This window comes from Apium graveolens, chromosome 5, assembly GCF_009905375.1.
Source record: "Apium graveolens cultivar Ventura chromosome 5, ASM990537v1, whole genome shotgun sequence".
Classification (NCBI taxonomy): Eukaryota; Viridiplantae; Streptophyta; class Magnoliopsida; order Apiales; family Apiaceae; genus Apium; species Apium graveolens.
The window spans coordinates 17,668,101-17,695,734 of NC_133651.1; the positions used below are offsets into that span (position 1 = coordinate 17,668,101).

At 35.6% G+C, this 27,634-nt stretch overlaps 2 protein-coding genes and 1 non-coding gene across 5 annotated transcripts; 2 read left to right on the plus strand and 1 right to left on the minus strand.

Annotated features, from left to right (window-relative positions):
• The first annotated feature begins 918 nt into the window (after positions 1 to 918).
• On the plus strand, positions 919 to 8,951 carry LOC141723539 (uncharacterized). 2 transcript variants are annotated; one of them, XM_074525368.1, is made up of 17 exons: positions 919 to 1,061; positions 1,170 to 1,261; positions 1,359 to 1,397; positions 2,071 to 2,124; positions 2,752 to 2,826; positions 3,158 to 3,223; positions 3,361 to 3,403; positions 4,122 to 4,167; positions 4,906 to 4,999; positions 5,090 to 5,142; positions 5,925 to 6,009; positions 6,089 to 6,191; positions 6,301 to 6,393; positions 7,068 to 7,134; positions 7,729 to 7,795; positions 7,881 to 7,934; positions 8,440 to 8,951. In XM_074525368.1, exons 1-17 carry the CDS (start codon positions 1,028 to 1,030, stop codon positions 8,572 to 8,574), a joined length of 1,200 nt encoding a protein of 399 aa, XP_074381469.1. In that variant the 5' UTR covers positions 919 to 1,027; the 3' UTR covers positions 8,575 to 8,951. The 2 variants fall into 2 exon arrangements, with proteins under 2 accessions (XP_074381469.1, XP_074381470.1); XM_074525369.1 differs by lacking the exon at positions 919 to 1,061 and having other exon boundaries at positions 2,730 to 2,826.
• Positions 8,952 to 9,025: 74 nt separating this feature from the next.
• On the plus strand, positions 9,026 to 11,175 carry LOC141723540 (peroxidase 72-like). 2 transcript variants are annotated; one of them, XM_074525371.1, is made up of 5 exons: positions 9,026 to 9,321; positions 9,776 to 9,877; positions 9,969 to 10,160; positions 10,359 to 10,524; positions 10,612 to 11,175. In XM_074525371.1, exons 1-5 carry the CDS (start codon positions 9,310 to 9,312, stop codon positions 11,022 to 11,024), a joined length of 885 nt encoding a protein of 294 aa, XP_074381472.1. In that variant the 5' UTR covers positions 9,026 to 9,309; the 3' UTR covers positions 11,025 to 11,175. The 2 variants fall into 2 exon arrangements, with proteins under 2 accessions (XP_074381472.1, XP_074381471.1); XM_074525370.1 differs by having other exon boundaries at positions 9,086 to 9,877.
• Positions 11,176 to 17,973: 6,798 nt separating this feature from the next.
• Positions 17,974 to 18,080, minus strand: LOC141662234 (small nucleolar RNA R71). The gene has a single exon (XR_012550357.1). It is a non-coding gene; the product is annotated as a small nucleolar RNA R71 (small nucleolar RNA).
• Positions 18,081 to 27,634: the final 9,554 nt, after the last annotated feature.

The window sequence follows — 27,634 nt, forward strand, 5'->3', positions numbered from 1 at the left end:
CTAGAGCCAGGAATGCCATAGCTTCAATTGTTATAGTTCCAGAGCATTTTTCTAGCCATGTGCTTGGCATGGAAAAAGATCAGCATCTTGAGATAATTCCCAATTAAAAGATTACAAAGAATCAATAGACTAGACTCTGGAGACACTATTAAGTTATCAAAGATTGTTGAAAATACATCGTTCAAGTGAAAACAAAAAAGGGGTAATTATCAGAGTCGATATCGCAAATGAATCAGGTGAGTATTGTAGAATGATTTAAAAGGGTGACTCCATTTGATTACTCATTTAAAATTTTGTATTATAGAATGATTAAACTGATAGTTCATTGAATTCTATACATTATTTTTGACACATTTTTTAATACTCTTTTAAAACATAATTTCATAATATTTTTTTAAATTTTTTTTCTGAATAAAAATTTTGAAAAAACATTATGAAACTGTACGTTATAGAAGACTCAAAATACGTGCAAACAGTGAATATATATAAATTAACGGGACGGAGGGAGTACAAAATTAATTTTTCAAATTACTATGTCAATACAATTTTTTTAAGATTTATTTTTGTCGGAGTACAATTTTTCTAAAATATGTCACTTTTTCCTTGAGTAATTTATATAATATATTTGGAATATTTTGATCGTAATGATGCTTTTGGTAATTATATAATATATATTTGGATCCCAATGTTTTTGGTAATTAACATAAAACATTCAAAAAAATTAACCTAAATTATGTTGGAAAATTTAGCAGAAATGATTTTTTTAAAATAACCAAAAACCACAAATGGACGGACTTCTCAAAAATGTAATTTTCAGCAATTTTAAAAATAAAAAAGTTGCTCGACAAAAAATAAATTAAAAAAAATAAATAAAGTTGGATTTAAACAAAAATTGTAATGTGCCCGTTTAGGGGTTCTTTGGTCATTAGCTTACCAATTGGGCAAAAAGGGTGCTCACCTCAGTTCCATGTTCTGAACACCTGAATCTCTCTTTCTCAAATCACTTGGGCTGCTGAATTGAATTGAGATGTGGGATATTTGGGCGTTCACTATCATCATTGGTACTTACTCTTATACCCTATTTCTTTCCATTTATAATTTTATTACTTTGCAAAACTATATTTATCCATACACAATTAAAATTTGTATGTGTAATTTACTTATTTCAGTTGCCATTTACCAACTCAAAGGAGCAGATTCAGTTGTTGTGCCCACTACCAGTTGTTATGTTCTTGACAACTCCAGTCACATTTTCGATTTCGTATCCGAGATTATTGATTTTCTTAATTAAATTAATTTGCAATTTTATGTACATTTTGTATTATGTTTATGTTGTTTTCGATTAAGTTGTTGACTAGAGTACCTGGATTGGGCATCCTTTCGAGCATGATGGCAAGGTAATAACTAATTAATTGCTGTTTGACTACCTTATCGTTTACGAGTACTGTAGGCTTGAGGCATTGTCAATTTTGTGACTGTTTTACATTAGAGAGTTATCCTCGTGGTTTTTAGGGTTACATTAGTGAGGCAGTGATAGATTATAAATACACATGTTTATACTTTTAATTCCTGTTGAGAATTGTGCATGTGTGTTTGTGGCCCTCTTGTAGCTGTAGCGGTCCTTATAGCTTCATATTTGATGATCCGTCCCCTGTCCGCACAACATAGGCTGACTTAGAAGAGCGAGGGTCATCTATGTATTAGAATTAAATAAGGGGGTAATTCACTTTTTTGAGAGATGAATATTTTTTAGTACATATTACCTATTTGCTTTATGTGGTACCAATATATGAGTCATTAACAATGGCGGTAAAAAGGCGTCATTAAGATATTTTCACATCTTCTCTTTTATCTCGACTGAGGGCTGGTGGTATTATGTAACACTCGTCGAGTAGGAGAATGGGCTTGCTAGATTGTGACCACTAATCCTTTTTACAATAAGGAAAAGGCTGTTAGGATCACTCATCCATGTGGCTCACTCATGATTGCATTTAATAGCAATGTTGTGATTACAGCGTATTTTTATATCAAATGTTCCAGACATGTAATGGTGTTTTACATACCGTGCAGGATACAGACACAGTGATTCGGTTTTGTAAAGATGTGGAGAGTAGATCACAGGCGGTAGTCATATCTAGCCTTACACGTGCCTTACTATGATTGGACATTTGTATCGTTCATAAGTATTTAATTTTTTTTCTGTTATCTCCTTTTACTAGAGTTAGAACTTCTTCTGTTACTTCCTTATATGTTTCTTAGGCTTCTTACAGAAATAACTAACCCCAGTACATGATCCTCCACCCCTCTCTGGTGGGATTTGATAATTCATGAATAAACACATAAATGTTTCTGACATGTTACAAACTCCTTTTATGTAATTATTTTCTTGTCGACCTTGAAAGGGACTGATTATCCATACACCTAAAATAATGAGAATAAAAACTTGCTAACTTTTTATATATATATCTAAGCTTATATTCTATCATAGCATCCGGTTTGATTGGACATGTTTTGAACACTGGTGAAGGTCACGGTCTTATGATTAACCATTGACTGAGATTCAAAGAGTTTCATGCGCAGCCAGTATTTAGTGAAAGATAACATATACTATACTTTAAAATCTCACATTGTCTTTATAAAGATGGACCATCTTGATGCTTTCAACTCTTTGAATAAAAAATACGTTTGAAGTATGTTTTACTGATTTTTTTGTGATTCCTATTGGCTAGATGTCTATGTATACATTTGCAGGGATATGTTGATTTTGGGAGATTTGATCAGTTCAACTATTTTACTGCTGGTTCAGGACGCTATAACTTTGTGCAAGTAAGCTGTAAACGGTGATGATTATTATCTGAAAGTAACATGTTAATACAAATAAACTCGTGTTTGCATTACATTACATTACATGTCCGGTAACAAATGACATTCGTTATGGGCCTTATGGCCTATTTATGGGAAACAATAGTGGCTACTAAGATATTTACTGTAACTCTCTTATAAAAAAAAGATATTTACTGTAACTAACTCTAAATGAACTCTATATAATCTTTCCGTGCCATTTCTGTTAATCCTGATTACAATTTCATCTGTACTTCTCCCGAATATCGCATTCTCGTAAAATATGTTCTAATATTTTGGTTCTATTAACATTCAGGAATTTTACGATGGTGATCTGACAAAATGTGAACAAAGTTTCGACAAAAGGGGGCGCACAGCTCAGGTTAGTTTTCAATCTTATCCTCTTGAGTTCAAGGTTTAGTTTGCAAGTACTTAGTGCTGCTTGTACAAATTCACATTTAAGTTGATGAAGGGATTGCAATATTATAAGCACATTTGAAGTTTCTATCCGTTCTTCAGGTAAATATCATTTGTGGAGATTGTCCTAATGGACAATGTAAAGGTATGTGTTCTTTTTTTATTGAAAAGCAGTTAACTCTTAAATGTACATTTTTTATTGATCTTTAAAAATGAGATAATACATACACATATTTCTAAATGTGAATATGACTTATATGAGACATGTCTTAACTGTGTTCAGCATACTTTTTTTTTTGACAAATGTTCAGCATACTTTTAATCATAAGATTTTCAAATAGTTTTCTCTCTTTCCAAAACAAGTCGAAGAGGCTTTTCATTAAATATTAATTAATCTAGTTTCAGGTATCGTTTAACCTCCATTAAGCGAATAATTGGAGCTATGTAGGTAAAGACATGTAATTGCTCTTAATTAAGTAAGTTACTAGTGGAACAGGGTGTCCATGCTTATAGCCCATTGTTTTCGTTTTCTTTTCCTAGGAAGGACAGAGTTGCATAAAATGTTATCTTTAGAGAGTTAATTAAAGTATAATCCAAGGATTAATTATTTTCTCTACTTTACAACCTAATTTATATCCTGGTAACTGCAGTTTCTATAACAAGTTGTTGGCTCCAGTTAAATGTTCCAGTGTTGTAAGAATTATTAGGGGTGTTTAGATGTTAGACATCTTAACTGCACCAATGGTGAGAGATATTTGATCATGTTTGAAGTGACTTATGCTATTAAGATGAGATAGAATGCACAATGGCAAGTTTAAGAGTATAATTTTTAATCCCTAGTTTTTGTTTTTATTCAATTTCAGGTGGACTTGGGTGTATATGTGATGTTGCCTATGCATCAACATGCAGGTTTCTAGCATGAAATTTTGACTCTGTTTATTGTTTGGACTCTAAATATCAGAGTGCTGCATAAAACTGTGTATAATTATATCATTTTTCTTGATTCCCTGTGAGGTGTCCCCGCATTAGATAAGATTGAGAGTGAGCGGGATTCACTTAGGTTTGGCCTGCCTGCCTTACTGTTGCTTTTCCGCCCTATTGTAAGGAGAATGAGAAACTTTCCCCCCACAAAGTCGCTTCCAAGGTTTATCAAAATTTGGACCTGACCTTCTACCCTATTCTTAAATAAGCTTTTGGGACCATTCCCTCTCCAACTGGTCTACACTTGCTGGGTTAAGCAATGTTGAATTTTAAAAAAGATGAATAATATACCACTAGGTTTGCTTATAGAGATACCTGATTACCCAACTATATCAAATCAATAGATTATTGATGTTTAGAAAGTTACCCCATGCTTTTTCTCTCTTATAACTCTTGAACTCCATGTGGATCTGTGTAAACCATGTTAACTGTTTAAAGAAGTATCTAGTGGCTTGCAATTAGTTACTGTTCAAAGTTTGAGTATTTAGGGGCTTTGATTAGAAGAAACATTGCTTTTTTGATGCACATTAACGTATGGGTTATTTATCTGATTACTAGAAGATTTAATTTAGTTACGTCAACAGGTTTTCCCCCAATATTTTCTTTTATCTATTATGATCTTATGTTTTCACTTTAATAATATGTTTTTTCCTACTGTTGATGTAGTCTTGTCATTGAACTTGCCATTCCATGCGAGAAACAGGGATTGCGGGTGTTTGAGGGCTTCACAGTTGGTTTGCATCCACGGTCTTGGGAAATTGTATACATACATCTTACCAACTATTAGTTGCAAACTGTAAATTTGAATTTTTTTTATGAAAATTACAGTTGTTACTTTTGATCTATATAGGTTTACAATGGGATGACTCAACTAGGATTTGAAAAAGCGCATGATGAGTTCAGGTTAGAAACTCAGCATCGGTATTGTTATTTTGTCACTTTTTTTGTTGTTATATTAAAGGGTGTATTTCTTCCATCTTAATAGTTTGTTGAAAGGCTTTATTACTGCTTCTGCTTCTAGTTTCATAACCCCCCTCCCCAAAACCCCCCAAAAGACACATGACTGCAGACGATAATGGATATTCTGTGAATGGTTTGAGAGATTGATCCAGAACACTGGTTGTCAGCAGTTAGGAATTAAATAATAATTCATATATTTTACTAAAATTTCTTCATCCCCTATACCTATAGTTAACTATTTTGCTCTTTATAGCTTTTGATTTATCTATAAAAGCATGGTTTACAATGTTTAATGAATTGAAACATTGCTTGAGGGTATTATAACCATAAGAATTGCAGCGAATAGTTGTCCTTGGTATCTAGCTCTTGCATTTATTTTGAAGGGGATATAAAATATTTCTATCCTTGCTTGCCGCTTTATAGGGAGTAGTACAGGACTAGCCACCAATCTTATTAGTATATCTACTAGGTATGTCAACTCCCCTCCCGGAGCAACCTCTCCCCCTCTCCCGGAACAACCAGAGAAGTTGAGGGTGGCGTGCAGGCCACCACCGCAAACTCCAGATTTATTTTTGAATTAGTAATCAATTTTTAAATTTTGTAGTTTCACAATCTTTGTAATTCTAAAAAATTATAAGAATAAGATCCTTCCGAAATTTGGTTCTAATATATTGCATTATAACGGAACATGACATGAAATCTATCTGTTCCATTCCATAATGCAGCTTCAAAACAGAACAGACTCATGTAGCTATGTATATGACAGCAGTTTCTTCCCTTTCCAGTTTAGTGCAAGTACCAGTGACCAAGGTATGTAATCTGCTAGAGCCTAGAACTATATGTTTTGAATTATTTTTATTGAGATTTGAACCTTTTCTCTATTTGCTAGATTTCCCCAGAGAAAGGATTAGAGCTTAGGTTGTCGGGCTCAGCAATGACTGGGAATTTAGCTACAACTTTGTCACCCTCAGTGTTGCTTTTGGATTGGAGATGTATGGACTTCTATGTATCTTTTGTAAAATAAGATCTGCATGCATGCTTTCATTATATATATATTATGACTTCCAGGAAAATGTTTTGAGCTGTCACCTGCAATTTCAGGTGAGAAGGCCCACGATAAGCCATTTGAAGTTGAGATTACAATACCAATAGATAATTATGAACCCATACAGTTCACTCTTACGAAAATGTGTGGTAAGTATCATTCATATTTAGACTTTCTCCCACATACACTTGTGTGAATTTTGCACCAAAACAACTAGAGGCATACACACATCATTGCATGAAAAAAGAGCGAGCATATTCACAGACACACTATTGTCAAATTATGCAATATGCTCTTGAACAGGGTTAGTAAATAAGAAGCATAAAAGTAACTGCTGATGTGGGAACATTGTAACCTGTCCTTCAAAACAAAACTTGTAGATGATATTGGATGGCAAAATCAGTTACTGGATTAAGTCATAGAAACTCTGTGGGAGATGAATTCCATAACTGTTCAATTATCACCAATCTGTTGAACTGATGAACATAAGACACTGGGCTGATAAAAATGTTAATTGAATGCCAAAGAATAAAGTTCAGTAGACTAGAAACTTGAAAGTTCAATTTTTTTAAGGTTTCTTGGAGCTTATATATTCACTGATTAACACGAGACACCTGGCTGATAGAAATGTTAATTTCATAATGTCAATACATAGAGAACTTTTTTAGGAAAAATCTTGGTACTGGAGTAGTAGTGTTGAATAGGCATATTTCCTTAACTAAATTGGTGACTAATGCTGATTATATGTATGCATGTCTTTTTCTTTTTGATTTCTAATGCTTACTCTCTTACATTAATTTATTCGGTACCTACAATTTCCCAGACTACCGGCAGGCTGAAGGGGGAAATTCCGCCAAGGGATGGACTGTATTTGGAGTGCTAGCTTGCATGTATGACTTCGTCAAATTTATTCCTCCTTTTATATGCACATATCTGTGGGCCTCTCTGATCATTAATTGTACATATCATATACTATTGGTGTCAGGGACGGAACCAGGAATTTAGAATGGGGTGGGCTTGAAAAGTCTTCAGCGAAACTTCACGCGCCGATCACCCATATTATCAAATTTAAAATTGATGTACTGAAGTTTTATTGACTATTGAGTTTAGAGTTTAAGTTGAACAGGATAGATAAAACAATTTTAGACTGGGCTATATACATAAATGGGCTGTAGTAAGTCATTATACATATAACTTCTAATTTTTATAAAAAAAATCCTCCTGGGCTTAAGGCCAGGTAAGCCCAAATGCAGTTCCGTCCCTGATTGGAGTCATTTGCTACCTTGCTTCCGAAATCGTGTACCTTTATGTATAAGGGTACTGAGTACTAACTTTAAATTCATAACGATTGATGTTAATGGTTTAATAGTTCAATATGATATATGATGACTGTGATGTTACCTGGTTTCATCAGTCTCTTATTCAGCCTACTTTTTTATACTTTGTTTTGACCTTATTAATTACAATTGGCTTACTCGAAACAGATTCATTGTCATTTCAACGCTGTTCTGTTGTGGAGGATTTGTCTACAAGACTCGCGTACAAAATCAGGTATATGTTGCATCATTTTTGTACTGTCAATTAATAGTTGTCATAGTTCTTTCGACAGAGTCTAATTATATTACGCCACATGCAGCGAGGAATTGATGCATTACCAGGCATGACACTTCTATCTGCTTGTTTGGAAACAGTAAGTTAATCTCTGGCTAGTTGAATTTTTTATGTCATTGTGGCAGAAATGTGAACTTGTGTTTATTCTACTAATGTTATTATGCGATACATGCCTGATATGCCACCAATTGTGAGTTGTGACTGTGTATGATTATTCATTACATGTTAGGTTTATGTAACATCTTATCATCAATTTCATGTCCACTGTTGTCTGTGCCGTTCTGAATTTTGTTAGAATTTATAATGCACTTCTCCTTGTTGATGACTTGGTGTAAAAAGAGCTCAATTGGTTAATGTTGTTCTTTTAGTAAAAACTTATGTGAAGAAGCCGTCATCAACAACCATAGTAACTCTGTTTTTGTAAAATAATTATTTTAAAAAATAATAGAGATGCACAATTTTTTATATCAATTATCAACTACTAACTAAATGGACCCGCTTTAAATGCTTATTCCTTTCTACAATTTCATATCTGCAAATGTGCTTTCTTATATTGGTTTTATTTGAATTTTATTTGGCTGCAGATCAGTGGAGCACATCATGGCTACACACGGCCAGAAGAACCTAACAATCCTTTTCCCAGTCAAGCCTCCTGGGAACGCCCCCCTGCCTCCACACAAGCAACATCACGTACAAGTGGAAAGTATGGATCAATTTAATTCTATGGCCTTCTGAAGATTAGTGTGCTACTCCTAGAAATGTCAGATAGCGGGGGTACTCTTTCTCCTTGAGGCAGAAATTATCCGTTGAACGTCTATGCTCCATCCTCCGCCAGAATTTGTCAGACTGTGCCGTTGCAGACCGAGCCTCTTTACATTACACTGATGATTTTCAAACTACGCGAGCTATACTGAGATTACCTCTGTATGTTAGCCTATAAAAGAATTTGGATCCAGATGTAATTAAAAAATTGTAACATAATTGGGCAATAGATATGTACAACTTGCCAAATGCTTGGCCAGCACTTGAGCATTCTAAAGTTTCTATGTATTTTATGATTCGTAATACAAAAGAAACAAGATTTTGTTTGTGATCATTTTTTCATGTCCTGTATTTCTGTACTTTTAATTGTTATGTTACCATGTTGCAGTGCAAGCATGCAATCGACTTGGTCTTAATGGAATATGAGGCACATTGAATGGGCAGAAGTGGTCTGGTTGAGCCTACTGAAATTCACTTGCCAACCATATTTGCTAAAACTAGAAAGAAGTTTTAACTTTGTCAATTCTGAGAAGGTACCCAAGTTGTACAGCTAACAACTCCAGCCCAGGAAAGTTTCAACCTCACAATTAGCTTGGTTTCTGAAGATATGGAAACTCATAATCGATAGGAGATTGCTCAGGAAACAAAGCGGAGAACAATCACACTTGATATGCATACGAGGGGTGTCGAAGATGCGGTCTGATGTATGCTGTTCACAACATTGTTTCATGTTAACCTTATAGCCGACTATCAGCTAGAACAGTTTAAAATATTAATGTTGTCTAGTTTGGTGCTAAATTACAATGCAGGACTGTAGTTTTTGGTCAATGAGCAGGTGCTCCTGCTCCATAAAAACCTAAACTCAAATCAATGAATGTACAAAACACGAATATGCTAACAGAACTGCTACCAACTCCATTGTTCTGCCACCTTACCATATTCCTGCTCCTCATAACCCATGTTATATAAACCAGCAATTTGTTATCAACATTCATCAAATCATAAGCCTCAATTTATACAAGAGAGTAAACAGAAATGGCTAATTCCATTAGCATTCTCATGCTTGTAACTCTTCTAACATTTGCACCACTCTGCTTCTCTCGCAAAACTAATACAGGTTATCTATACCCTCAGTTTTATTATCGTTCTTGCCCACAGGCGGTCCAGATAGTCAAGTCTATTGTTTCCAATGCTGTTGCAAAAGAGACTCGTATGGCTGCTTCCCTGCTCCGCCTCCATTTCCATGACTGCTTTGTCAAGGTTTAAATCAACTGATGTTAAAGTAACTGGCTGATCTTCTATTATGAGTGCATGTCTAAAGTCTAATCAATTCATTGTTTTCACCATGCAGGGATGTGATGCATCAATACTCTTAGACAGCAGCAGTAGTATAATCAGTGAAAAAGGTTCTAACCCTAACCGAATGTCAGTACGTGGTTTTGATGTTATCGACCAGATAAAATCAGCACTCGAGAGAGAGTGCCCTCAGACAGTCTCTTGTGCTGATATCATGGCTCTGGCTGCTAGGGACTCTACTGTTTTGGTAAATTTAAACATTTTGCATGCAATTTCTTTTGCTACAAATGAAATAGTTCGTGTCATTATCACCATAAATTGTACGATTTGTACATCATATATATACATGCACCAGACTTACCTCTCTACTATGACAAGTGAACTGAATAGTAGTATAGCCTTACATGAAAAACATAAAACTGATCATTTCCTATTTTGTATGTAGACTGGGGGACCTAGCTGGGAGGTTCCATTAGGAAGAAGGGACTCGAGAGGTGCGAGTTTGAGTGGCTCTAACTACAATATTCCTGCTCCAAACAACACTTTCCAGACAATACTGACCAAATTTAAGCTACAAGGACTTGATATAGTCGACCTTGTGGCACTCTCTGGTAAGTTTTGCTGATTTTTGTTGAAGCATTTGGGACTATTGACTATACTATTGTTATGTTAAAAATAAATCGGTAATAAATTTACAGGAAGTCATACAATTGGGAAATCAAGATGTGTCAGCTTCAGGCAAAGGCTGTACAATCAGTCAGGCAATGGGCAGCCAGATTATGCATTGGATCAATATTACTCCGCAAAACTGAAAAATCGATGCCCAAGGTCTGGTGGTGATCAAAACCTTTTCTCTCTAGACTTCGTTTCTCCGACAAAATTCGACAACAGCTACTTTAAGAACTTGCTAGCTTCAAAAGGCCTGTTAAACTCTGATCAAGTTCTTGTGACCAAGAATGAAGCTTCCCTGGAGCTAGTTCGAAAATACGCAGAAAACAATGAGGAATTCTTTGAACAATTTGCCAAGTCCATGGTTAAGATGGGAAACATTTTTCCTTTGACTGGTAAGAGGGGAGAGATTAGGAAGAGTTGCAGGAAGATCAATACTTGAGATATACAGCATCATTTGGCAGATAACTTTCCCCTGTCTATGCATTGTTTTCTTCAATTTTACCCTTCTTATTTTGCCTTGTGATCTACACTTTAGTTCATGCTTGTTTCTATATTAAGTTTCAATATATAAGAGCATCTTTCTTAAATCATTTCATATACTTCTTGTTCTATGAATCCCATCTGATTATACCTAAATATTGTTCTAATGTTTGTAACTATTGCTCGGCCGATAAGGCCATTGCCTAGGACTTCCAATTTGGGTTAAATATCAAGTAACACGCGTCCAAAAAAACTCAAATAGAATCATTGCAAATTTGGCTCGAAGTAATTATCAATTAACTTAATTTGATCATTACGTTAAGGTCAAAAATAGAAATTAGCCAAAATCGAAAAATATTAACACGGGAGGGTAGAGCTCGTTCTTGGTTTCAATCTCATTATTAAAACTTGTTATCTGACTTACGGAATCACGACCAAATCTTATTTTTAATCTTCAAAATTTTAAAAATAACTCAAGTAGGGAGAATCAAAGCCAAATTGTATCATGATTCCGTGAGCTAAATAAAAAATGTTTGTAACGATATTGAAACACAAAACGAACTCTACCATCCTATATTACCATTTTTCAATTTTGGATAATTTCAATTTTCGACTTTTATCGGAATGATCAAATTAAGTTAATTTATGATCACTACGAGTCAAATTTTCAATAAGTGACCTACTTCAATTTTTTGGACGCGGTTAGTCACCTACTTGATATTTAACCCCTTCCAATTTTGAAGTCCTTAAAATATACTCGCTCTGTCCAATTCATTTTTATACGTTTTTTTTGTGTTTCATTCAATTCTATACATTTGAAAAATTATCAAAAATAATAAAGTTTTATAATATAAAAATACCTAAAACCACTACTTTTTTCCACAACACCAACTTTATTAATTAAATATTAATCGGTTCTATCACTTTACCCATTTTTCTTATTTTCACACTAAATTACATTTTTTCTTAACCTCCGTGCTCATTTCATTCGTATAGAAGTCAGTGAGATGGAGAGAGTAATATTAATATAATTAATTAATTATCTTTAAATATTATTTTTTATATTAAATTTTTTAAATATAATTAAACCAAAAATATATTTTTTGCTAAAGTTTACATGATATTTTTTTTTGAAAACAATGAGGAATTCTTTGAACATTTTGCTAAGTTCATGGTTAAGATGGCAGATCCGCAGATGGGAAAGTGGACATTTTTCCAATGGGGAATTGTTGGAGGAAAATCAACAGCTAAGATAGGGCATCATTTGCCAAATTTGAAAGTTTAGCATAAAAAATTTGATAGGCTCGAATTCGGTTTTAAAATTCAAATTAATTTCATTAAATATTATAAAAAAATTGAGATATAATTAATTTGGCTTGATTTTGATTTGATTAAATATATAAAGTAGAAAGTAAAATATTATATATATATAATATAATTACAATAAAAAAATAAAATATGAAAGAATATCGATAAGGCTTGCAAAACTTATGAGCCAAGTAATATGAAATTTGAGCTCGGTTTGGTAAAGAATTCCAATATTTTACCAGTCAACCTCCACTAACTCATAAACTTTTTGACTCATTCACACTCTAATTTGACTTGATTCATATCTCCTCACCCATTCAGATCATTATTAACGGATTATATCTAAGACCAGATTAGATATTAGACCCATTGCCTGGTCTAGTTCCAGCAAATCGTTATCATAGAAAATAGATATAGTAAAAGTTCGATAATTAGATACTCTTAAAAAAAATGAATTAACTCATATTTTACAGGATTCGTAAGGAAAACGAGAATACTTTCTATTTATCGGATTTGTATTTATTAGGAGGGTTCGAGTTCAACCCATCTATTAGAGTAAGTCCAATGGGAGCCCAAGTGAGTGACGTGGCAGAGAGAGAAAAAAAGTTGGGCTTCTTTTATGCGTTGGAGAGAAGAAGAAAAGTTGGTCAGGTACTCGGGCCGGCCAACTCTCTGCTGCTTGGTTTGTTTTTTCATTTTTAACTATATTTTATCTTTTTTACTTGATAAACTTGGCTGTGTATAAACGAGATGTGTGTGAATAAGCATGGCCCACACAAAACCAGGACCTCGGCTTTGCATTGAAAATGTCTGTCCAACTTATTTGATAAAATCGCTATTAAATAGGTGGCACAAAAGTTTCAGATTTTGACAGGGGACTTGGGCTTGTGCACTGCACTTGCTCTTAAGTCTTAACCAACGCGGCAACTCCTGTAGGCCCCCGGGTGAGCACTTAAACAACTCGTTGTGGGACGGTATTAATTTTACAATAAATAGTAAATAAATTGCAAAATGCTTCAATTAAAAATTTAACCAAGAAAGTAAGAAATATTTACATGTAATTATTAAGGTACTCCTCTAGCCTGATTATATCATTTTCCTTTCCTTAAATCTGTCTTCTTTCCCGACATCTTATCATTCTCCATAATCTGATTATGAAGTTGTCTAAAGAATTCGGCTTCATTTTCATTGTTGATATCCAGCATCTCATGTATTTCTTTGAGTATATCATTGTTTGATATTTGCAGCTGGTCTTCAAGTCTGAAAAATCTCCTGACAAACTTTTCATCTCTAAACTCCATCATCCAGTAGGGTCTCAAATGCACTTTATCACCAGTATATGGGATATACAAAACTCTAGGTAGTGCATTTGGATCTCTCCAGCTTTGTCTGATTTGGCTGATCTTGCTGAAGACTTCTGATTTGGCCACCTTAGTGAATCCAAAATCTTTCTTCATAGCAAAAATACCTTCACTAAGACATTGTAGTCTTCATTGAGAATTATGTAAAGAAGACATGTAATCTCCTTGCCACCCTTGTATCGAAACATCAATCTCTCTGGTAGCTTGTATGAAGCACCAATCCCTCTTATCTCTTCTAGCTCATCCAGATAAAGATTGATGTCTGAAAATTCTTTGATGTCACACATGAATAGTTGATCCTTCTTATTGGTTGTGGGCTTTGGCTTTGGAGATGGTTTTGAATTAAGGTGGGTTTGTTTTGATTCCTTTATATTTCTTTCTTAGAGTCTTTTTGAATGGTAGTGGAAGGTTTAGATCATGCATAGGTAAGTTGTCCCAATCTATGGGTTCATCCTTAGGTATAATTGGTTCACCATGGAAATTGACACTTGGATGAACCTTGAATTCAACTAGCTCCACGGTGGGCACAGTTGGTTGACTTGAGGTTGTAGATTGTGTGGCCCAGCTTCTATTTCTTCATCTTCAATAATCTTCCCTTTGGCTCTAACCTTCCAATACCCTTCACCTGATTTCTTTGGAGTTTGCTTTTCTTCAGATAAAGATTTCTCAGTTCCAGTTGAAGTTGCAGGCATCTCTAATTTTATTTCAACTCCTTTAATGTCCTGAATCTTCCTCATTTTTCTGAGCTCCTAGTCTTCTCCTTTCTTCATCTTTAGCTTCTCCAAACTGAGGGTGTCCAGTCATTACACATATCATCTTTCCATATCTATAAATCCTGGCTATTTTTGATCTTAAGATGACATATTTAGTAGTTTTGAAGCTTGCAATAGATGCACACATCAGTTTTTTTCATCAGGTCTAGGAGGAGAGTAATCAACCAACATTAGGTGCTTTGTTGACATTGTGGCACTTGCTTGTTTAGGCTTTAGCACCACAAAGTTGTTGAACTCATTCTTCATTGAGGGTTCACCCTTATCTCCTTTTCCTAGATGCATCTCATCCATGGTGATTGGATTCAACTATGCGGAATGCCTCACAGATTTTGCTTGATTAGCAGTTTAACCAAAGACTTGTGCAATTATGTCATCAATCTGTTTTTGTTTTTCTTTCATCTTGAGTCCAGCTGCTGCAAGATTGATTAGATCAATGTTGTCCAAGGCTGGTGGTTTTGAGATAGTAATAGCTAGCATTATCACTTTGCTAAATTGAATGTGCACATCATTATCCCCCTTTTTGTTAACATCAAGTAAAACAGGGTTTGAAGTTTTAGCAACCACCAACTGTTGAAGGAGTTGAGTCTGTGTTGCTTGACCTTCCAGTATCTTGGCCACAGAATGTTCAACTTTTGAAAGTCTGTCTATGAGGGCCTCAACTTTCCTTTCCAAGTCACTTTCTTTCCCGAGTTTGAGCTGCACTTCTCTCATAGTTGACTCAGGAAGCTTCTGTTCATTCTTTTCATTCAACTTTTTCTTAATAGCCTCAACTGCATTCTTCATGTCATCCACATCTTGAGTCTGTTTGAGATTTTAAATTTTGTGCAGTTTGACAGACTCAAGATGGGCTTCTAGTTGAACTCTGGTGCTGGCATCTGTAGTGACTTGAATGGCTGACTGAGTCTGGTTGATTAGCTTGAACATTGTTGATGTGAAATGATGGTAGTTGCAATCCTTACTAAGAATCCATTCTGGATTTTGTGTAGAAGAACTAGGGCCTTCATATCCCCCTAAGTTGGTGCCAACTTCATCATCAAAATCATATTCAAACTCAGAATCACCATGAACTCCAAAGTTTGAGTCCACATCATCAGCTGTATGAGGTAGAGATGACAAAGCATCCTTATCCCTTTGCATAGATGTTATTGTGTGCACTAGATTGAGTGTCCTTTCAGCCTCCTCATTGCCCTGAATAACCAATGTTTGGTAGGTTATGACAGGGTGAGTAAATGTCTCAGTATCTAGAGAAATAGAATCTATAAAAGCTCTGTATTCTTGCTGATATAGTCTTTTCCTTTCAACCTCATTGACATTCATTGACTCACTTGCAATGGCTTCCAACCTTATCTCTCCTGTACCTGCCTTTCTCTCATTTTATCTCTGTTCTTACATTAAGGGCTCCTGATAAGTGGATTTTATATCTACTTGGAATGCTTAATTATAGGCTTAAGTTGGTGTTTTGGACTCAAGTTATTGGTATTTTTTATTGGTATTTTTGCATTAGAGGCATTAGTTGGATGCATAAATGAGTTTTTCAAGGAAATATGCTGAAAGAGGGTCAAATTCTGAATTCAAGACCATTCTCATGTTGAAGAGCATCTCGATAGCTTCGAGTGGACTATTGATTCGCTAAAATCTGACGAACAGATTTCAATCTACAACAAAAAAAGAAGAACATAAAATCCAAGTACAGGAAGGCGGCGCGCCCGCGTGGGAGACCGGGGCGGACGCACCAGGTTTACAGATGTGCGCGCGCTCGCGCAGAGACTGGTGCGGCCGTACGGGGTCCCTGTGCCATAATCCTGATTTGAGTTGAATTCGAAGAATTTGAGAGCCCAGGTCATCCAGAAGCCTATATATATCAATAATAATTTGTTTTTAATAAGAAGGAGCGAAGGGAGAGTAATACGAAGACCTAGAGAGCACAAGACGGCTACAGAGAAGAAGACTTTTGTATTCTTCAATATAGTTGATACTTCGAATGCTTGTTTTTTATTTGTCTTTGAACCCTAGTACTCTTATATTGTTTATTATCATGTTTTTATTGGAACTCATGGTGAGAATGAGTTCGATTATGAACTAATCATTGTCATGGGATTCTAACGGATTTATCTATGGATTTCAATAGTTAATTGTTTTATAATCCTTTATGTGTGGTGATTTATGATTTCCTAGTTTGGTTGTGCTTATTCGTCTTTGATGCGTAGCTAACATCCAAGATTGTTTGTTAATCTCTATTGAAGTGACAGTGAAGATAGAGGTTTAGAACTTGCCATGCTAGCATAAGTTTATGTATGAATTGACATGCATAATTCGTGGGTAATTTTAACCATATTATTCACCCTATGTAATAACGATTGATAACTTGCTCTTAAACCACTATATTTTTAATCTTTATAGACATATAGGGACTAAGCATAATTGGTGTCTAATCAACTTATATCTTAATTATGGATGATTGATAGTAGGGTATACGTATAACGAAAGTTAGCGTATACTAGTTTCGTGTTATCTGATTAGTTGTCATCACCATCACATGCTAATGTCAAAGAACATAACTTTGAATGAAGTATATAATGAAGTTAGAATCCCATGTTTATTCTCATATAAGTAATTCAATCTTAATTCTCTTAGTTAATGTTATTTAGTATAATATCTTAGTTAAATCAAAACTCAATTTTTTACTTGCCTTAACATTGAACGATAACCATACATTATTGCATAAGTGCATAATCTGAACTTAACCTAAACCAGTCCCTGTGGGAACGAACTTAACTTATATCTTATATTACTTGTGATCGCGTACACTTGCGTGTATTTTCGTGTTTGAATTACAGCGAACAAGTTTTTGGCGCAGCTGCCAGGGACTATCGGTGTTAAATTTAGTTTATGTGCTTGATATAAGTGGTCGTTAAAGTTCACTGACTCGGATATTACTTACTTGTTTACTTTGTTTGTGTTTCAGGTACTCTAGAGAGCGTGTATGCGAACGCGTTCTCAATCTCGTAAGGAAACACTGGACGAAGTTGAAGTAATTGAAGAAGTTGAGAAAGTTGAAGAAAAAGTTTTTATTGCAATGGGAGAACCAACAGTAAATCTGAAAGCTTTGATGGATTATTCTCAACCGAAAATCAATGACATTCAGTCTAGCATTGTCAGACCAGCCATTGCGGCTAATACCTTTGAAATCAAGTCTAGCACGATTCAAATGGTGCATAATTTAGTCTAGTTTGGGGGTTCTCCAACGGAAGATCCCAACATGCACATTAGAGATTTCATTGAGATCTGCGACACTTTCAAGTTCAACAATATTTCTGAAGATGCTGTGAAGCTGAGGCTTTTCCCATTTTCTCTAAGGGATAAAGCTAAGTGCTGGTTGCATTCTCTACCACAAGGTTCTATCACTACTTAGGAAGATCTTGCTCAAAAGTTTCTTACTAAATTATTCCCTATGGCGAAGACAACTGCAATCAGGAACGCTCTTACTCAATTTGCGCAGCAATCGGGAAATTTTTTATGTGAAGGTTGGGAGCGTTACAAGGAGATGCTTAGGAAGTGCCCTCATCATGAAATTCCTGATTGGATGATCATTAATTGCTTTTATAATGGTTTGGGAACACAGTCCAAACCCATGCTCAATACAGCATCAGGTGGAGCCTTATGGGCTAAGAGCTATGATGAAGCTTATGAGCTAATTGAATTGATGACTACTAATGAATATCAAAACCCAACTCAGAGACTACCTCAAGGCAAGATAGCAGGAATTCTGGAGGTGGATGCAACTACGACTATAGCTGCTCAACTAAAGGCGTTAACGATGAAAGTGGATTCTTTGGCTAACTATGGAGTTAATCAGATCACAAGTGTCTGTGAGCTTTGTGCAGGTGCGCATGAGACGGAGCAATGTGCTATATTGTAAGGCATATATCATAGCCTATTTGTATATTCGAGGATTCAACTCAACTCAAATAAGAATGTAATAAGTAAATAGTGGATCTACCGTCAAAGAGATCTCGCAAAGTAATATCTGTCAAAGGATTCAGAAACAAGGTGCATCTACAGACTTGAGGAATTAATTCACTGGAAGAAGTTCAAGAAATTGATCAAGCCTCAGTGATATAAATCAAGGTTGTGGATTTAATCAAGTGACAGAGATCTCGTCAGAGTATCAATTAATTACAAGGATTTAATCTGAAGAAAATCAAGTTGTCAAAGTCAAGATATGAAGAAACGTCACGAAAGTTAGTCACTCATGAACCAGACAGTACATCGAGTGTCAATATTGAAGTGGTGGAATTGATTCATAATTTTCAGTGATTTTCAGAAGATATTCAGAAGAATGGTTGCTGCTCAAGGTTAGTATTAATTCTCTATTAATTAATTAAGTCATATAATTTAATTAAGAAAATAAATTATATCTGCAAAGATTAATTTATTGATTAATTGAATTAATTGATTAATTAATTCAGAATTAATATTAAGGATTTTCAGAATTTAAATTGGATTAAAATTCATTTAAATTCAGCAAGACAAATCTGATTGTACTAATATGACAAACGGTATGACAATCAATAGTCATACCGAAAGTCATGCTAGTATAAATAATTGTCTTGCCGAAAGTTACACTGGGAGGAGATAGTCTTGCTAGTTCATTTTGATAGTCATACCGAAAGTCTCTCCAGTTCAAAGGATAGTCTTGCTAGCTATTGGGATTGTCTTGCTAGTTCAAAAGGATAGTCTCACCGAATGTCCTACTAGCTAAAAGGATTGTCATGCCAGCTCTATTCAAGTCTGTTGATTTGTTAAAAAGGAAAGCAGCAGAACAGAAGTAACAGAATCAATACAGAACACAAGTCAAAAACAAGAACACAGCAACCGCATCAAATATATCATCTCTTCTCTGCTAAATTCAAGATCACATTTCTAGTTTGTAAAATTAAATCCAATCAACTAGAAATCATTCTCTTGTTTTTGTGTAACTATCTAGCGGATCAAAATCCCTAGAACTTAATCTCAAATTGTGTTTAGCATTTGAATCTTTTTATTGCAAAAATAGAAAAAGTTCATGTCGAATTTATTCTAGATTTGTGATAATTAATTTGAGATTAATTCCTTGTAATCGATACAGTTTTTGTAACACCTTTCAAGTTTAATAATATTCTTATTTAACTTGAATTTTGTTTCACATTTTATTCCGCATTTAATTCGATTATTCGGTATTGTTTGTATTCAACCCCCCTTTTACAAACACATTGGGACCTAACAATTGGTATCAGAGTCTTCTGATTAACGAACAAATCAAGATCCTAGACTTTTGTGATTTTTCAACTCCTTGAATTTTTATTTATTCAAAAATTCATAATGACTTCACAAAAAGTTGAAACCATTAAAATTCCACTATTTGATAAAGAAAACTATATCATGTGGAAGAAGAAGATGCTCTTGTTTTTACAAGTTGCAAATCCCAAATATCTGAACTTGTTAAAGAAGGGTCCAAAAACTCCGATGGTTATTGAACCAGAGGTGATAGAAAATGATGTTGTGATTACCAAAGCTAGAACCTATGCAAAAGAGCCTAAAGATTTTACTCCTGCTGAAAAGGAAGAAGCCTCCTTGGATGCCAGCCTTCAATTAATTTTAATTGATTCCCTTGATCCCTTGATGAACAGACATGTGATGAACTGTAAAAATTCCAAACACGTGTGGGAAACTATTGAGGTGATTAATGAAGGCACAGAGGAAGTTAGGGAGAACAAGTTAGAGATCCTAACCTCTGAGTATGAACATTTTAAATCCAATCTAGGAGAAGGAATTATTGAAGTGTTTGAGAGGTACAATGCGTTGATCAACAAGCTGAACATAAATGGAAAATATTATTCAATCAGGGAGGTCAACAAAAAGTTCCTTTTAACACTGCCAACTCATCTTGAACATAGAATCACTGCCATAAGAGAAGCTAGAGATCTGAGTGAGATTTCTTTGGATAGACTCTATGGTGTGTTAAAAACCTATGAGTTGGAGCAGATTCAGCAGAAGGAAGTCTACGGGAAAGATAGAGTGGTCAGCACATCTACTGCTCTTGTAGCTGAAGGTCAACAACAACAACAATCTCAACAGTCGGAAAGAATGGTACAGTATTCCAAGGCTGAGGAAAATGTATTAGTAGCAGAATATGATCCTCCTACTACAAATCAATACAGTGATGATTTTTATTCCTTGGAAGAGCTGGAGCAATTGGAAGATGAGTCAATGGCCCAAATTGTCAAGAGATTCTCCAATGTCAGATTCAAGAGAAATCCCAAGTTCAAGTACAAGTCCAACTACAACAAATTCCAGAAAGGTGGATCTTCATCCTCTAACACCAGCAGTGGTGGATACAAAACAGGGATGGTTGATCAGAGCACCATTAGATGCTACAACTGTAATAAGTTGGGACACTTTGCCACAGAATGTAGGAAGCCAAAGCAAGTAAAGAAGAACTCTTATGATTCAAATCAGAAGAGTAACTCTGAAAGGGCTTATCTGGCAAAGGGAAGAAGCTGGGATGATACTAATAGTGAAGATGAAGAAGAAGGGAATCTTGCTCTTATGGTTATTGATGGAAAAACTTCATCGTCAAGAAAAGAGGTAAAATATACTGATGTTGAGTTAGTTTATCATCTAGGAGGTAACTTAGATTGTGCTCGTCGTGATAATGAACTGTTAAGTTTACAGATCAAAGACCTTGAGAAAGAGGTCAATGAATTAAGACTTGTGCACATTAATCAAGACAAGTTAAAAGAATAAGTATCTTTTCTAGAGAATAGAGTTGACTGTTATAGAAAACTCGAAACTTTTCTCAAAGACAAGATCACCGGTCTTGAGACTAAGGTTAGAGCCTACTTCAATTCTTGTTCGAAGGCTAAAGAGTTCTACAGTAAGCAAGCTGTTAATCAAACATCTGGAATAGGTTATGATTACAATGTTGCTATTGGAGAATTAGGCATAAACTCCCCTCTTCATGTCTGTGCTAAAGGGAGGGAAGTACCACATGTGCTTAAGGGTGTTGATGAACCCCTCTATAAAGCATCAATTGCTGAACCATTTGATGTGACCTCTTCTGTTATTCAAGAAGAAATACGTGCTGAAGATCATGATAATGAGAAGATTGTTTCCAAGTCAAGTGAGTCGAAAGTTCTAGTGAAAGCAAATGAGACTAACTCAGACACACATGAGTTGGATAACAAAAATGTCATATCTACCATGCATAAATTGCCTGCTGTTAATCACTCTCATAAAGCATGTGGTGTTGCTAATTGTATGTCTTGTGCTTTTAATTTGATGTATGCTTATTTTAATGGTAAGCATGTTTCTAGTGATAAGACTACTCCTCGTCAGTATATGAATAATAGAAAGCATGATAGGTCTAAGACTGCTAGTCCTTCTAAGGCTAGAAAGGAGACATTTGTGCCTAAGCCTAAACAGGAATTTGTTAAGGCTGTTTATAAGGTCAAATGTTCAGTCATTGAGGATGTTGAGACCATTAAAATTAAAAATATTGTTTTGCCTGACAAAGGACAATTCTACAAGTATGCCGGGCCCAACCAAGTTTGGGTTCCGAAGAAGGTCTAATCCATTTGTAGTGGAGGGCATTAAACAGGTGTAACCGGTAGTGTGGATTCTTGACAGTGGATCATCAAGACATATGACCGGAGATAGAGCCCTGATATCAAATGTGGATTCAGAAAGCTGGCCCCCTGGTTACCTTTGGAGATAACAGCAAAGGTTTATCTGAGGGATATGGCTGTTTGCAAGCTGGATATGTTATCAGTGAAATTTTGTATATTGTGCTAGGTTATTATCAGGAAGCAGTATCTAACAAATATCACCAGTGACGAGACTTGAGAATATTACAACATATCAGGCACCTGATGCACATTACACTTGGAATTGGACTCTAGTAAGATGTGTACAAGTGTACTCCTGGTTGGTGAGTCAAAAGAGGAAGTCAATGCACCTCAGTTCATGGACTTTGCAGTTGCAGATCTATTGGACTATGCAATCTCTTCTTCACAATCTCACTTCAGGTTGGTATGAACTAATGTACTACTCAAGAAATCGTCAAGGACATGGTATGGCACTCTAACTGAAATTATAATTTAATATGAACTAGTAGAGTCGTCATATTTATAACCCTCTTATCACTAGGCACAATCATATTATTTTATATGTGCAGTGATATATTGATAATGCTATCATTGAACTCAAACTTCTTTCTACATTAGTGATTTCTTATATCATGTAAAATCTTTTGAAATCACTATTGTAAATCACTTTCTCTCTATTACTATATGTTCTGTGATACAGGTTCAGTCTCCAATGACTTTCTTTTATTGACAGTCATGAGGTTGAAAACCCACAACATCTATCCCAGACTGTAAAGACAAACAGAGAAACATAACCAACCAACACTCTCTTACCACTAAATATAGTATGAATGAGCGTGAGGGAGATAGTGCCTTAGTGCACCACATAAGGAAGGTTCTGTAGTCAACCCAGTAGCTCTGTCTACTACATAGATGAGTAGTATTTAAACCGAGACAACTACTAGCCCCCATACATCTTCTCAAAAAGATGTAATGGCTGAAAAGGCACAAAAACAGTTACTAGATTCATTCTCTCAATAGGGTGCATCTATTGAAATTTGCCTGTCGACCAAGGTATCCGATGTAGTATCACCACTTCAAATATAAACAATTCTTAATGCACAAGGAAAGGTTACACACACAAAGGATGATTTGACGGAAACAAGAGTTTCGACCATTTTAAGGTCAGATTCGATTGTTCAAGGTTCGTTAATGGACCAATTGCCTTTACAGGTGTTAGGAGAGGATACTGATCCAAAAGCCATATGTCAGTGGTCAGTGTCTACCTCCCCAGGCTTAAATCCCCTGGATGCATCTGCGGATAGTGGATCTGACATAGGCGCAGATCGGCAACTTGTTGACAATGATTCAGATATTACCTGATGAGTCACAAGGAAATGTCTTCACAGGCATTAGAAGGGAACTTTGATCTTTATGCTAAATTCGTTGGATCATTGTTTACCTTCCCAGAATTCAAATCTGGAACCCTAAAAGAGAAACTAGCAACTTGTAAATTATGACTCAGATTCATCTGACAAGTTTAACAAGGATGGGGATTTGTGAACTCCCATTGCACCACCTGTGACCTCCTTAAGGATGGCTAAGGTGATTTTCCTTGCAGGTACAACTGAAGTATGGAGCTATGAGAGGAGTGATACACTTGTGAGAATGAGTGTAAACACGAGTGGAGAGAAGAGTGAAACACATATGAGGTATACTAAACAGAATCACACATTCACAGTGTGGAAGAAAGAGAAACTACTTGTTATTTCTTTTCCAACCAAGTGAAATATGAGAATTCCTTCAGATGACAGCATACATTCCTTCTCTAAGGGGGAGATAAAAGCTTAAGTAATAGTTTGGAGGATTCCTCAACTAAGGGGGAGAAATAGCAGGGAGAAAGAAAAAGATCAAACATGTACACTACACCACACCATTGTTGTTTGTAACTACGGATCCTATTGTACAGGAGAGGTGGTAAACACAAGGTGATATCTGATAAGGGAAGAAGCTGTTAGGGGAGTACCATTGGTTTTTATCTGCGGATCCTATTGTACGGGAGAGGTGGTAAACGAAGGTGATCTTCTTTAATCAGTTGATTCTCATAGGGGGAGAAGCAAGAGAGATATGGGCTTCTCAACAGGAAATGTGGTTGTACAAAAGAAGATGGAACTACTTGAAGATATATTCAGTCTAGAGGAACATCTATTTGGAATATGGAAAATGTTAAATCTAGTCCAGAACTTTTCTGCTATTTACTTTGCATTTCTTTTTATATCTTTTTCTTATTTGTTAGTTGAGTTATCCTCTAGGTATTTGTGTGTTATTGTCTAACAAACAAATAGGGGGAGATTGTAAGGCATATGTCATAGCCTATTTGTATATTCGAGGATTCAACTCAACTCAAATAAGAATGTAATAAGTATATAGTGGATCTACCGTCAAAGAGATCTCGCAAAGTAATATCTGTCAAAGGATTCAGAAACAAGGTGCATCTACAGACTTGAGGAATTAATTCACTGGAAGAAGTTCAAGAAATTGATCAAGCCTCAGTGATATAAATCAAGGTTGTGGATTTAATCAAGTGACAGAGATCTCGTCAGAGTATCAATTAATTACAAGGATTTAATATGAAGAAAATCAAGTTGTCAAAGTCAAGATATGAAGAAACGTCATGAAAGTTAGTCACTCATGAACCACACAGTACATCGAGTGTCAACATTGAAGTGGTGGAATTGATTCATAATTTTCAGTGATTTTCAGAAGATATTCAGAAGAATGGTTGCTGCTCAAGGTTAGTATTAATTCTCTATTAATTAATTAAGTCATATAATTTAATTAAGAAAATAAATTATATCTGCAAAGATTAATTTATTGATTAATTGAATTAATTGATTAATTAATTCAGAATTAATATTAAGGATTTTCAGAATTTAAATTGGATTAAAATTCATTTAAATTCAGCAAGATAAATCTGATTGTACTAATATGACAATCGGTATGACAATCAATAGTCATACCGAAAGTCATGCTAGTACAAATAGTTGTCTTACCGAAAGTTACACTGGAAGGAGATAGTCTTGCTAGTTCATTTTGATAGTCATACCGAAAGTCTCTCCAGTTCAAAGGATAGTCTTGCTAGCTATTGGGATTGTCTTGCTAGTTCAAAAGGATAGTCTCACCGAATGTCCTACCAGCTAAAAGGATTGTCATGCCAGCTCTATTCAAGTCTGTTGATTTGTTAAAAAGGAAAGCAGCAGAACAGAAGTAACAGAATCAATACAGAACACAAGTCAAAAACAAGAACACGGCAGCCGCATCAAATATATCATCTCTTCTCTGCTAAATTCAAGATCACATTTCTAGTTTGTAAAGTTAAATCCAATCAACTAGAAATCATTCTCTTGTTCTTGTGTAACTATCTAGCGGATCAAAATCCCTAGAACTTAATCTCAAATTGTGTTTAGCATTTGAATCTTTTTCTTGCAAAAATAGAAAAAGTTCATGTCGAATTTATTCTAGATTTGTGATAATTAATTTGAGATTAATTCCTTGTAATCGATACAATTGTTGTAACACCTTTCAAGTTTAATAATATTCTTATTTAACTTGAATTTTGTTTCACATTTTATTCCGCATTTAATTCGATTATTCGGTATTGTTTGTATTCAACCCCCCTTCTACAAACACATTGGGACCTAACATATATCTAATGAGTCAGCTCAGTTCGTGAAAAACTTTCAGAGGTCGCAGCAACCATTTCCTGCCACTTATCATCCTAACAACCGAAACCATCCTAACTTCAGCTGGAGCAACAACCAGAATGCGGTACAACAGCTTTATCAGCAATTTGGAGCAAAGCAATTCAACCCTCCTGGTTTTCAACAATAGTATGCACCAAGACAACAATTCCAACTTCAACAACAACCGCATGGAAGTGCCGTTCAAACTACTAATGAAAAATCAGAATTGGAGGAGTTGAGGCTTATGTGCAAAAGCCAAGCGGTTTCTATCAAGATTCTAGAGAATCAAATAGGGCAAATTGCCAATGCTTTGTTGAACCGTCAACCAGAAACTCTTCCTAGTGATACTGAAGCTAATCCAAGAAAGAGGGAAGTCAAGGAGCAGTTGAAGGCAATCACATTAAGGTCTGGAAAGGTTGCGAGCCCCCAAATTCAGTAAGACAAAGATTCTGAAGATTCTGTTTAGAATGCAGGTGCATCTGCACCTTTGCCAATTCCAGAAAATGAGATTGTAGCTGAAAAAGTTGTGCAGAAGGATGCCGAGGTGGAACCAAAGAAGAAAGCCGTTGAAAGTAATCCTCCTGAGGGTAATACAGGGGATAAACAGGTCTACCCACCTCCGCCAAATCCTAAAAGACTTTAGAAGCAGAAGTTTGATAAGCAATTTGCTAATTTTTTGGAGGTTTTCAAGAAGTTGCACATCAACATACCTTTTGCTGAAGCTCTAGAACAGATGCCGAGCTATGCTAAATTCATGAAGGGTGTTATATCTCGGAAGCTAAAACTCGAGGAGTTGGAGACCGTTGCTCTAATAGAAGAATGCAGTGTTGTGCTGCAACAGAAACTACCTCCAAAGCTTGAAGATCCAGGAAGCTTCACAATACCTTGCACCATTGGCAATCTGTCGTTCGACAAGTATTTGTGTGACTTGGAAGCTAGCATCAATCTGATGCCCTCATCTATTTTCAAGAAACTTGGACTACCTGGTCCAAAACCGGTGAACATGTCTTTGCAACTGGCTTATCGTTCCATCACTTATCCGCGAGGAGTAGTGGAGGATATCTTGGTTAAGGTGGATAAGCTCATCTTCCCTGCTGATTTCGTCATTCTAGACTTTGAGGAGGATAAGAAGATTCCCATTATCTTAGGAAGATCATTCTTAGCTACGGGACGAACTCTTATCGATGTGCAAAAAGGTGAACTTACCATGAGAGTTCAAGGTCAGGATGTCACGTTCAATATCTTCGATGCAATGAAATTCCCTACTGATGAAGAGGAGTGCTGTAAAGTGGAGTTGGTCGAATCCGTAGTGACTTTGGAGCTTGATCACTTGCTAAGGACTGACGCCTTCGAAAGAGCCTTAACAGGGGGAGTCTAATAGTGAAGATGAAGAAGGGGAAGAGCAGATGCAATATTTGAATGCATTCTCATGGAAGAGGAAGTTGGACTTGCCGTTCGAGTCTCTTGGATCAGAAGAGCTGAAAAATTCTCCAAAGCGTCTAAAGTCATATATTGAAGAACCTCCTACACTTGAGCTCAAACCACTGCCTGACCACTTTAAGTATGCATTTTTAGGTGATGCATCTACTTTTCCTGTTATTATTGCATCTGACCTTTCAGGAAGTGATGAAGATAAGCTCTTGAGAATTCTGAGAGAGTTTAAATCAGCAATTGGATGGACTATAGCAGATATCAAGAGAATCAACCCTTCTTATTGCATACATAAAATTCCGCTTGAGGAAGGAAGCAAGCCAATTGT

Excerpts from the sequence above, each read along its gene's own strand:
- LOC141723539 (XM_074525368.1), top strand. The coding sequence starts at position 1,028 with ATGTGGGATATTTGGGCGTTCACTATCATCATTG. Across the intron at positions 2,125-2,751 it reads TGGAGAGTAGATCACAGGCG|GGATATGTTGATTTTGGGAG; the intron begins GTAGTCATATCT and ends ATACATTTGCAG. Across the intron at positions 7,796-7,880 it reads AGACTCGCGTACAAAATCAG|CGAGGAATTGATGCATTACC; the intron begins GTATATGTTGCA and ends CGCCACATGCAG.
- LOC141723540 (XM_074525370.1), top strand. The coding sequence starts at position 9,653 with ATGGCTAATTCCATTAGCATTCTCATGCTTGTAACTCTTCTAACATTT. Across the intron at positions 10,161-10,358 it reads CTAGGGACTCTACTGTTTTG|ACTGGGGGACCTAGCTGGGA; the intron begins GTAAATTTAAAC and ends TTTTGTATGTAG. Across the intron at positions 10,525-10,611 it reads CGACCTTGTGGCACTCTCTG|GAAGTCATACAATTGGGAAA; the intron begins GTAAGTTTTGCT and ends ATAAATTTACAG.